Source organism: Phaenicophaeus curvirostris, chromosome 4 (assembly GCF_032191515.1).
Source record: "Phaenicophaeus curvirostris isolate KB17595 chromosome 4, BPBGC_Pcur_1.0, whole genome shotgun sequence".
In the NCBI taxonomy this organism is placed as follows: domain Eukaryota; kingdom Metazoa; phylum Chordata; class Aves; order Cuculiformes; family Cuculidae; genus Phaenicophaeus; species Phaenicophaeus curvirostris.
The window spans coordinates 46,970,739-46,983,560 of NC_091395.1; the positions used below are offsets into that span (position 1 = coordinate 46,970,739).

Genomic DNA, 12,822 nt, shown 5'->3' on the forward strand with positions numbered 1-12,822 from the left:
AGTAAATAAAAGTATTATGGCATCGCTTAAGATCAATATCTTTTTGGTTTTAACAGAAAATGAACTTTAGATAAATATATCTTTTTCTTTTTAAGTAGCGAGAAAGGTTTTTATCTGTCCAAGTTAGTGTCTTCCAGTTTCTGTATGCAATGATATCAAAGGTGGGGATCAGCTGGGCACTCATTTATTTTTTTTCCTAACCTTGACCAAGAAACTTTCTCACAGCCCAAAGAGCTTTTGTGCAAGCAAGAATCTGTATTCATTTTCACAGATCAGTAAAATTTTGAGTGTCAGAAATGTGTATTCCCTAGGCTGCGATGAGTAACTGTGTCAGAAAGCCTGTTCATTTTCCAAGCAAATCAGCACTAGTCAAGAAAGCATGCTTATCAAGTTTCTGGTCACACATTAAAAAGATGTTTGAAATGGTTTTAGTTTCTATTTTAGAAAACGATACACCAAGGTAATTGAAATTATGCTGAAATAGCAGCATCCTAACTGCGTCCACAAAGAGTGCTACTTTCTTGAGTTGGCAGCAGTGTTCATGGCTCATTATTTTTCTGCTTATTCTAAAAATTATCTGGGATTCTACTACTGCTTGCTTACATCATTCTTGCTTATCACTTTTCTTCTTATTCTAAGAATTAACTTGGATTCCAATACTGCTTGTTTACACCACTCTCCTGCATGCTTCAAATGTGTCAGCTCTGCTCCACAACACTGAATGTAATATTCTCATTTTAGGTGTTAATTGAAAAAGACTGGGTTTCCTTTGGTCATAAATTTAACCACAGGTAAGATGGTACTAAGGTGGGTTTTTTCTACATATATTTTTATATAGTCAGTATCCACTGCCATTCCAATTTTATTTCCTTTTGCCTTTCAAATGAAATCAACCAAATACCCTCAGGCAACTGCCATACCCTTTTCTCCTACTATATAACTTAGCTGCCTGCAAGAATCAAAGTGAAATATTTTCATATCAATATTTTCTCATATATGCACTCCAAGATTGCTGTTTGGAATCCTGAGTGCTGGTCTTGCAGTTGCTGGGAGCACTGAGAGATCCATATGAGAGCAAAGTAGTATGTATGTGGCTTGCAAAATCCCTTTGGACTCTAGCAGATCCTTCAGTTGTGCCAAGACTTCCCAGCTAAATCTTCGTTCAACAAAATCTATGTCTTCCAAGACAGAACTTAATCTCGGGCATGTCTGTGAGTTATCTATTAAGTAAAATATACTCTTCCTATTATGCAGTGTTCTAACAAAACCAGTAAGATTTGTTCAGAAATGTCAGATAAAGGAAAGTGGAAAGTCATCTATCTGGACAAGATATTTTGTACATCCATTATATAAACTCTATAATGTAATGAAAATGTTTGAAGATTTTATGTATTTAAATATGGACAAATATCCACATTTTCCTTCTTTCTTGTATTTCTTTCTAGTTTCTGTAAAAATATTCAATACAATATTACATTGGAGTTTAATTATATTATATTGCTTGATTCAAACATAAATTTATATTCTAGTTTCAAAAGAACAACCAAAACTTTCAGGAAAACTATGCAGCTCCACACACCTGTGAAATTCTAGCAGGAATTATAGCATTAAATTTGATACTGTTAGATGTCTATTATTGTAAGTGAGGAAAGTATTATGAAATGTAGTCACTGCTGATAGCTCTGGTTTGCAGTACAATATTGCTATATTCTCTGTGAAGCTTAATAATGGAATTAGAGGCTTAAATTTTAGATATTTGTGGAATACCACTCTGTTGGCATACACACAAAATAGCCAGAATACATGATTGAAAATGCTGCTTCCTCTTAAGGAGACTTACAAAATATTTTTTATTTCTATGTGTATTTTATTTTCAGGTTTTTGTTCTTCAGGGTAAACCATTGCAACTAGTTCCAACAGACATTTTTATAGATAGAAAATTTGATGTTTACTTGACATACACAGTAGCACGTTAAACATTTCTCACTTTCTAAAAATTGACCAAGAGAGGGCAGCTTTAAACTTTTTCCGCCGAAGTAATTCTATTCCTCTCCAGTTCAGTTTACTGGTTTTCGGAATGATCAACCACTGAGTGACAGTCTAGGACAGGTTTTTAAATTCATTGCAGTCATTCTTATGATGACTTATGTTACTGTGGTGTAACTTTATATTAATAGTAGTAAAATGTGGCTATGCAGCAGCCACCTAATAGTTGCTGTAAGGCAACAAGACACGCTTAAATGGTCGGGGTTTTTTTTATACTTCATAAATTCTGCCTTCATTCTACCCCATGAGTCTTGCATCATTTAAGTAAAAAGCATACCAGTAGTTGACATTTTAGAAATTAAGGCCTGTGATGTAACTTGTATGCTAAAAGCGAGGGGTTTGTTTTCATTGGTGTTAATTCAGTTTTTCTAGAGGATTTCAGGTTCTAACTGAATGTATCTTATCTTGTTTCAGGTATGGCAATTTGGATGGTGATCCAAAGGAGATATCCCCTGTTATTGACCAGTTCATCGAGTGTGTTTGGCAGTTAATGGAACAGTTTCCTTGTGCCTTTGAATTCAATGAGAGATTCCTCATTCACATACAGCATCATATCTATTCTTGCCAGTTTGGGAATTTCCTGTGTAACAGCCAGAAGGCGAGACGAGAGCTGAAGTATGAAAGCTTTTTCTTGAATAGTATATTTACGTGTGGGGTCTGTGGGTGTTAACTGTATTGAGGAGTCAGATATTTGCCAGTCTACATAGAAGTGCTTTTGTAAGGTGCAGCGTAGACTTCTTAGATGTCATGTTCTGGCAACACAGATTACTACAGAAAAAAAAGTTGATCCTCTGCAGTGTGGCTCTGCTGGGAGTGTAATCCATGGTGTGCGTGACAGGGATTAGTGAAAACTGAGAAGAGCATTAGCCGTTTCACCATGTGTCCCTACCTGTATTGCAGCATTAACAACATAAAAAACAAGCTGCTCCTATAACTCTAATACAAGATGATATTAACTCTAGTTAAGGTCTCAGTTTAAGAGTTACTATTCCGTGGTTTAACCTGCCTTTGGATCTCATGGGCATCCCAGCCAACCCTTCAGTCCTGATGTCTCAGATAATTTCTTATGAAAAGCCCTTTTGTCTGGTAATCCTCCCTAGGACTGAGTCAGCAAACTGCCCTACTGTTTGGCCCACAGCAATTACGTATTAATCTACCTGCCCTCAGGCACAACCAGTGGCAATAATATGATTCCTGGAGGCGCTGATGTTCGTGTCTGTGTTCTGTGGCACAGGCTTCTTAGGTGCATTATGGTAGCTGTAATTTTTCTCATGTACCTGGATTGTGTCCGCAGTTGTAATGAGAGGAAGGTGGGACCTACTGTTTGCTGCTACCATTTGGTCCTTTTCACTGCTCAAATGCAGAGAAGCTTCATTGCCACAATCTGCTTAAAATCCAACCAACTGTCTTATATAAGCTTTCGCTATGCCTGAATTGTATTAAAGACTTTAATATATTTGAATCTAATATATCTCTTTCAGAATCAAAGAACGAACATATTCATTGTGGGCTCAATTGTGGAAAAATCGTGCTGATTACCTGAATCCTTTGTATAGATCAGATCACAGCCAAACCCAAGGGACCCTGCACCCACGGATGGCTCCATACAACTTCTTGTACAAGTAGGTAGTATAACTTGCTATTTGGAATTGTAGGATGTGTTAGTACAGAACAGAGCACCTATGTATTTAAGCTTTTCTCATTCCATAAGACAGTTTATAGAGAGTGAACTCAGTCTCAAATGCAATATGGTCATTGCGTGCGTGCTCATAGCCAGCCGATACCTCTGCAGCATTCCACAATGGAGTATTAGTCTGAAAAGAAGCTTAAGATTAAAGCTATATTGATAGTTGTGTGCCCTAATTTCACAGTTACTCACTTCTTCCACTGAGAAATGGCTCTTTCAGTTCTGTTCTTGTCTGTCATTTCTAATAGTAAAGTTGCTTAAACATCTTCCATTCCAAGATTTTGTGGTGATTATTTGGATCAATTGGTGTCAAAAATAAGAAAAGACATTTCAAGAGATCATATAATTTCATTGCTAAAACAAAGGTTTGGTAAAACAAAAAGCAGACTTTCCCCTTGTTATTATTATACCTTGAAGTTTACACAGTAAGTTTTACTTGATATTTAACTTTTTTTCAAATTGTATCAAAACATCATAATTTTATAAATGTTATTGACATTCTGACTTGAGTAATTAATTGTGCCATTAATCTTAACAAATTGAAGGAAAGCTTGATTAGAAATTAATGAAAATTGTGATGCAATTTGTTTTCTGATTGCAAGTAAAAGCACCTGCTAAAAAGTCAATAAATATCCTAAATGACAGAAACCAAATTCTTTCTGATCTACTGTTCCAGGTCACATTCAATTTAAAACAATTTTTAAAATAGTCATTAATTATATTCTTTAGGATAATGAAATTTTTAAAAGAAGTACTGATACTGCAGATCCTCCACTGGATGAGTGATCCTCTTGATTTTATTGGAATTACTTGGGTGCATAACAATTTCCACATGTGAGCTAACAGATGATAAACGTAAGGGGAAATCTGACTTACATATTATACTGTTGGGGTAGGAATAATAAACCACCTAGGAGCATGCATGTGCTTCTAAAATAAGTCAGCTACTTTGCTGGACAGCTGTGGCTGAGGGCAATTCTCTTGCTTACTTAACCTGTCTGGTGAAGCAGTTACATGCTCAGAGTCTGGCTGTGGCCATGTATTGCCAGGAAGATAGTAGACAGGGGGAGTGGTAGAGTAAGCTAAGGGCTTACAGTTAGAGTCCTTTCCTCCTGAAAATGAAAAGGCAACTCAGCTGTTTAACTAAGGGTTTGTCAAATAATTCCATAGAACAGGAAAAGAACTTGCCAACATGCTCCATGCAATTTCCATAGATCAGTTTAAAATGTCAATTTAAACTTTACTCCTGTTTTCTAACTCTTTTTGGGGTGGGGGGAATCTGTTAACCAGCTGCACCTCACCCCTATCCCAACCCAAGATAAAACCAACCATACAGAATTTCAAAGTTGACTTCATGGGAATTTAAACGATAGTTAAGAACTGGGATTATGAAAAACTGCCTTTATCTTTGGCTGTTAGGTACCATTGCTCTAAAGCCCATAGTGCAGAACAAGAAAATAATGCAGCAGAAGTTTGCATTCAGTGAACCACCCTCAGCCATGGGATGTAGATCAAAGGTACATTCACATTTCTTTCTGTTGTGTACTAGAATTGGTCCAAGCTGTGTATGTCCAGAGAGTTGCATCTTCAGGACAGAGTCAATGCAAATGAACCACAGATCTTACTAAATATTCAATGAACTTATGTGTATGCACTCTAATGATGAATAATCCATGGATGAATCACTCAGGACAACCTTAAGGTTTAACAAGGCCAAGTCCTGCACTTCGGACACAACAACCCCATGCAGAGCCACAGGTAGCCAAGAAGGCCAATGGCATCTTGACTTGTCTCAGAAACAGTGTGGCCAGCAGGACCAGGGAAGTGATTGTGTCACTGTACTCAGCACCCTGAATTCAAGGTGCAAGGCTGTACCTTGAATACTGTGTTCAGTTTTGGGCCCCTCACTGACGCTGAGGTCCTGGAGTGTGTCCAGAGAAGAGCAACGAAGCTGGTGAAGGGTCTGGAGAACAAGTCTTATGAGGAGCAGCTGAGGGAATTGGGGTTGTTTAGCCCAAAGAGGAGGCTGAGGGGAGACCTTATCACTGTCTACAACTACCTAAAAGGAGAGAGGTGGATGTTGGTCTCTTTGCCCAAGCGATAGGTAATAGAAAGAGAGGGAATGGCCTCAAGCTGCACCAGGGGAGGTTCAGAGTGGACATTAGGAAAGCTTTCTTCACCAAAAAGGTTATCAAGCACTGGAGCAGGCTGGCCAGGGAGGTGATTGAGTCACCATCCCTTGAGGTATTCAAAAGACAGGTGAAGTGCTTCGGGATATGATTTAGTAGTAGATAGCTACAGTTTCACTTGATGATCTCAAAGTTCTTTTCCAACCTAGGGATTCTATAATTCCATGAATATGTGTGTTAAGAAAAAAAAAAAGAAAAAGAAAAAATTAAGGTGTATTTAAGTCTTCTGAAGCCACCTCACCAAATGAGGAAATTGCAATGAGGAAATTGTTGACCTTTCTTTCAATTCCAGGTTCTGGAGTGGTATGTACAACCGTTTTGAAAAGGGGCTGCATCCTCGACAGTCAGTAACTGATTATCTGATGGCAGTGAAGGAGGAAACTCAGCAGTTGGAGGAAGAGCTCGAGGTCTTAAGAGAGGTAAAAAACATTCCACCTTGATGCCTCAGACTTGAGGGATGGTAAATGAAAACAAACTCCATGCACTGCACACAGTCCCCTACATCTTATTTCCTTTTCCAGCACGAGGATGTTCAGCTGTCATCTTTGTGCTCACGTAAATTACTATGAATATTTTGCATTTAAGACACAACAATGAACTCTTTTTCTTTAGGGTCAAAACTTGACATGTGTTTGTGTACGTGTACTACTCCTGAAAGAAATTTTATACTCTTCTGTAACTCTGCAGGATGCTGTAATTCAGCATCAGTTTCTCATAAACTGTGCCTTTTTCATACTCTATAAATGCAAACAGGCAGTTTCAAAGGGTGTCAACTGGGCTGGGCTCTCTATTTACTTTTTTTAAAGGCATAGACACCTAAGAAGATTACTGAGCCCTAAATGTGTCCAGGTTAATATATATTCTTTTGTTTATTTCAGAGACTGGCAAATCTTCAGAAATCACAATTATATGATAACAAAGTCAAGAGTAAGCAACAAGACCAAAGCAAACAGTTAGGTCTTTCTACTTCCAACAGCTGCTTAGCTAACACGCCCCAGGAGTACAGCAACGATCTGAAATCATTCCCATCTCGGAGTCCTTCACAAGGAGATGAGGAAGATTCAGCCCTGATTTTGACACAGGACAACCTGAAAAGCTCTGATCCTGACCTCTCAGCTAACAGTGATCAAGAATCTGGTGTGGAGGACTTAAGCTGTAGGTCCCCAAGTGGGGGGAGCTGCTTGCCTAGTGAAGACAGTGGCAAGGATTCAGATGAGGCTGTATTTCTGGCAATCTAAAATACCTTCACAACAGCAAGGATTCAGATGAAGTCATGTCTTTCATAGTCTGGAATGACATCTTTTCATCAGATGAGGAATGGAAGTGGTTTGTGGCCTAAAGAAATAATCCAAAGAAAGGGAACTGTGCAATTGTGTAAGTAAAGATCTAAGAAGAACAAGCCATTATCAGTTTTAAGATACGATGCTAAGGAAAGTTAATATCTGCTGTTACATTTAGCTAAGCCAACGTGGTGTTTGTTTTAACTTTATCAATGCTGTACATAATTATTCCTTACTTTGAACATCTCTATTTTATTTATTATACAAAATAATATTTCTTCTTCAAAGACGTGAATTTCCAAAGTACACATAGGAACAAGGTTGAAGGTTCATTAGTGCTAACTTTACTGGTGAGTGAGTCAAAACTTATTTTTGTAGAGCTCTTTCACCTTCAGACGTAATGTGTTTATTCTTTTTTTTTTTTTTCATAGGTGTTAAATTTTGAATTCCAACAATTATTTTATATATCTTCCTACTAGAATCCTTTAGGACAAAGTAAATCTAACAAATAGACATGCTTGCCTAGGGGACAAATGAAACTTTGATCCTGCAAAAACATCCTTTAGTAAGCTTTTAAGCTGCTGTAGGTGAACGCATCCCATTTTTACTCAACTCTTCACCAGTGTTGAAAATTCAGTAGTTTCTGTGAGTAAAACTTCAAGGAATGTAACAATACTTACACAGCCTTTATGGTAAAGCATCCCTTTATAAACAAAGATACACTAGGCAGTGTACGCTGTCCTCTGTTTTATTCTCAAGTTTGATTGTTTATACCTTGCCCTTGTTCTAAACAGCCTACAAAAGATGCAAAGGTAAAATTTTTAAGGTAATAAAACCCCACGTCCTCCTGCCTGTTTTGATTCCTATTCTGAAATGTTTTATTCAAGTGGGAGTGATGTCCATATTCAGTAGCGAGAACACAGACTCCAAAATCACTTATATAAATCACTTACGAAAGTATTACTCCAAATCCAGAATGAAAGGAGAGTTCGGCCCATAGAGGAACTGTTTGTTAGAAAGACTATTTTTTCAAACTTTACTGTTCAAAATAAACCAAGGGTTTTTTTTTTCTTATCTTCACACAATTCCTCTTTAGTACTTGCCAACCTGAAAAATGCTAATTTAATAAGTAGACTGATTCACCACAACATAAAGTTTAATCTTGTTGGGTTTAAGAATTTTCATAGTTTCTCAGAGTAGGAGTAATAGCTTTCATAATGATAAGTATGGAAATAAACCACTGAGAAATGTTTAAAACTTGAGATATTTTGAAACTCACTAAAAACGCTTCCATACGAGGATGTAATTCTTCCAAGTTGGTGGTTGTTGGTTTTCCTTCATTTTTTTGCTTTGTTTTGGTTTTGTGTCTGTTTGGGTTTTTTTTAAATTAAAAGCAATCAGTTAAAAAATTATCTTATATGGCTGCTCTTACCTGCTTGGAGACAATGTGGTATTGAACTCTAGTAAAGCAAAGTGGTAGTGATGTAAGTTCACTTTGATTGCATTTCATACTTCTCCTTCAAATACAAACTTACAGGCAGAATTAAATTACATAACTATACCTCACTTTAGAAGCTTTAGATTTTATAATTCTGTCTGCTTTTATGGAATGGCTTATCATTCTGTTCTATGATCTTAATATTATTAAAAATGAGTAGGTAAATTTCACTATTATTAATACCCTCTCAAGGCAGCTGCTGTCTTTGAACAAATAATTCAATTCCTAACAGCAAGATTTATCTTAATGTTATACTGGAAGGGCCAGACCCTCAATTTAATAAATTACTGTAACTCAGCTGAAATAAATACAGCTATAATTTATACTATTGAGAATCTAGCCTTCTGTTTTTTAATCTTTATGAATTTTTAATAAATGAAAGCCCAGATTTTAATTGTGGTTTTAGAAAATGTTTCATATTTTCAACATAGCCTGTAAAAATTATGGTATTAAAGGAGATTTTGAATAGGTTTTCTCAAATTAAAGAAACATGCTGCGAAGTTAGCAAGCAAAACAAAATAGAGAAAAATATTCTGCCTAAAAAGGAGTTTGAAAATGGACAATATTATTGCCCACCCTTAAAATGTAAAATTGTGTGTGATGCTATTGTGTCCTATTAAACATGTCTAGAAATAAATGCAGAACAGGAATATATACAAATTCAAAGCACTGTCTTCATGCCGCTTATGCAACTACTTGTAACTAGCTTTATAACTAACCTATAACATACTAATATTTTATATTAAGCCTTTACTTAACAGCCTTCGGTGATGCGTCTTTCAGTCCTTGGTATTTTGCGTTAGCAACTGCTGTTCTCATTGTAATGTGTGCATTTGTGGCACTATTAGCCTGATGAGAAACATTTCCAAATAAATGTTTATGTCACTTAGCATTATGTTATTTCACACTAGTGAATGAAACAAAGGTTTGCTTTCCCCATATTTTTGTAGGACAGCTTTTCTTTTAGTTAAGTGGCAGTTTGTCACCAATATCAAGAGATTTTTGTATCTTCCCTATTCGGATATTTGAATCGAGTAGTTTAAAGCTGTGGAGGAATCTACAACTGATAACTGAGGCTCCTGTCAATTGAATTAACTATATAGGAATGTGTTACACTCCCCCTCCCTCTTTTTTGGGGAGGAGGGCAGGGGAAATGCAAAACAAAGAGGATGACAAAAACCACACTGAACTACACTGACTTCTTGTAGCCTTGTGAGGATTGTCCCTCTACAGCAAATTCTTGCAAATTTGGCATGAACCCATTGTAATTTGAAACAGGACACACATGAACATAAACTTCTGGAAAGAAAGGATTAGAAGAGTATTACAGATTTCTGTGGTGTAATTTTAGCCTCATTAGGTTCAGGCTGTTCTCTAGTATGAAAATGTGCATCTAAAGGACGCTGAAGGCAATGGGATCAAACAGCTGAAGTTTTCTCTACAAAAGATCACCATCTGTAGAACAGAAAGGAAACATTCACTAGCTCTTTTTGTTGGTAGCTCTACACAAGACAAAGGTGGTAAACTGGTAATGGATTCTGAAAAGCTGAGAAATAAGTTTAAGGGCACAACTCAGACAAAAGGATATCATTAAAAGAAAAAAAAAAAAAAAAAGTAAAAGAAGAGAGGCAGGGAAGGAAACTTGTAAATTCAGCAGTCAGGGAGCTGTGTTCTTTGAAGACATAGGCAAGCCAGAGCACCACTTTACATAGCACAGATGTTTGATGACACAAACCAATAATAACTAAAACCCAGCAACAAGGATGCAGCCTTAGCAACGAAGATAAGCTTTTCATCATTGTTGACCAGTTAACTTTATGCTTTTATGTGGATGCTGCCCTGATGTGTGCACAGAGTCCCCAGGTTTATCACAAACATCACAGTCAAAGTATTGGGCTACTTCTGCACGTAGGCTGAAGGCTGAGTGTGGCATTTAGGTTGGCTGGTCACCCTTACACGCTCTGTAATGCAGAGACAGGTAAACACCACAGTGACTAAAAAATCCTCCAAGGAGAGGTAAATCACTGACAGCTCACTGGGAAGGGAGGAACATGTGGTGGGGTAAGTTAAAATTAAGTCACAGCACTAATACTAAGACGAGTGAAAGATCTGCCAAAGATCTAGGGCCAAGTGTACTGCAAACCCCGAATTCAGAGATGCCAAAAACAATGCCAGAAAGTGGAGTGATGAGAAGGAAAGGCATTCAGCTTCACTTATACTATTTAAATTCACAGTAAGGCACCTCGAGACAGAAAATCAAATGACGTTAAATCTTAAAATAAAACTTAGTGATCTTTTAATATAGATCATTCTGGAAAGAAGCTAAGGAAGCCTTGTAGGTCCACCAGAAACACTGTGACTGAATTCAGGGAAGGACTAATTTTTATGTCTACTAGTTGCCAAGATTATTCAGATTAATTTATTCTGTTTCAGTGGACTAAAAGAACATGGTGCTTTATGTTACAGTATTCCCTTAGTATTGATACACAAGCTTACTTTGAGGCTTATTACTACATATAAATTTCATCTAACCAAAACAAGGCATTCACATAAGCAGTGCCCAGAGATACCACATGTGTTTTCAAAGCCCATTTTAGTGAAGGTGGCTGCAGGAATTACTGCTGTTGAAAGGATTAAACAGGAAAAGCTCAAATCACTACACACAAGAAGTTTGTCCTTGAGTACCTTCCTGCATGTTCCCAACACAATTCTGTATCCACCCAACAAGTCCTGCAATGCTGAACGACATCCCCAAGTCAGACAATTACAAGATATATTAAAAAAATCCCCAAACCTTTATTTGCAAGTTTAACATACTACAGTATTAGCTGTTCAGAAAAAATCTGCACAATAAGGCTGTGATAACTGACTTAACTTTGTGGCCAGAGTTTTAATTCAGTTTTACCTAAAGGTCTCTTTAATCTCTCTTTTGGAAAGATTTATCTTTGAAGGGAGTAGTAAGAACGTGGAAATCTTTTAGCCTTGTTTCTGTCCAACTTATGCATTTGGTCAAGGTCCAAAGTGGTAAAGCTGCAGAAGTATGTACAAAGCACACAACAGAACTATAGTAGATCATTAGATGTTATTAAAGAACTAACTTAATTATATAGTCTCCTGCTTGTAGTGGTGGCTAGCATCACTATATATACCAAACAATCCCCATTTTTCAGAAAGGTTAGCAGGTCACAGTGAAAACTAGGAAGATTTTATTCTATAAGCCCCAGCAGAACATACCATTTCCACCAGCTACAAGATTGTTTTAAAGTGAACTATACTTAATTTCTGACTTACATTTAAAAATTTCTCTGGTCTGCAACAGCATTAATTAGAGCTGCTATACACAGAATTCAGTTCTGGATTTAAGTGTTCACTTGAGTCAGGAGGAACAAAAGGCCTAAACTGAGCTATAAAAACCATTTATCAGTAAGATCAGATGTTAAAATCAGGCAAAACCCAGACTCAGTTAGCAGTTACAATACAGAATGTACCCTCACTCTCTACTACCCAAACTACTGCAATGCCAGAGACAAGTAATCTCCTTAGTGTTGTGCTTCTTCCTCATTTATTTCACTTTTCCACTTGGCAGAACATGTCAGCATAAGCATGACAGTGCAAGGCTCTCCAGCAACCAGTCACTGTGTGTAGCCTATTATTCCAGATTGCTTGAGTTCACTTGACAGATTTAAAAAGATTTTAGAATATGCATCTAACAGCTGCTGCCATTCTCTTATATGTCATAGGGAATTGTTTGAAGCTGTACTTACACCTACATACCACATCTTGGCAAAATAAAGTAAGGAATGTGCCCAACAGTGAACTATTAGCATACTAGAAACCAGAAAATCTAATTCTGGTAGAGCGTCCCCAGCAGTATCCTGGTGAAACTACAACGGTTACTCATAAGCAAAGATGTTCACACTGGCACAACCAGCGCAGAAAACCAAAAAAAAAAAACCCACAAAACAAACCAGCAGCAGGCTGCCTTGTACTTAAGGGACCTGGAGCTAACCCAGGACACCATTATTTAACAAAGACTTCTGTGTGTCTTTTCTAGGGGATGAGATTGTGACTGCAGAAGGGGCTAAAAAACACCCCACGAAATAAATTCTAAGAACAGGAACA

At 37.2% G+C, this 12,822-nt stretch overlaps 1 protein-coding gene across 1 annotated transcript in view; it reads left to right on the forward strand.

The window, feature by feature from the left end:
* Positions 1-7,439, forward strand: part of MTMR7 (myotubularin related protein 7) — a 45,636-nt gene extending 38,197 nt beyond the window's left edge. The window contains exons 10-14 of the mRNA XM_069855954.1: positions 742-791; positions 2,461-2,661; positions 3,528-3,668; positions 6,215-6,341; positions 6,801-7,439. Of these exons, the coding sequence (XP_069712055.1) occupies positions 742-791; positions 2,461-2,661; positions 3,528-3,668; positions 6,215-6,341; positions 6,801-7,160 (879 nt within the window). The 3' untranslated portion in view covers positions 7,161-7,439. The remainder of the gene's footprint in view (positions 1-741; positions 792-2,460; positions 2,662-3,527; positions 3,669-6,214; positions 6,342-6,800) is intronic.
* The last annotated feature ends 5,383 nt before the right edge of the window (positions 7,440-12,822 follow it).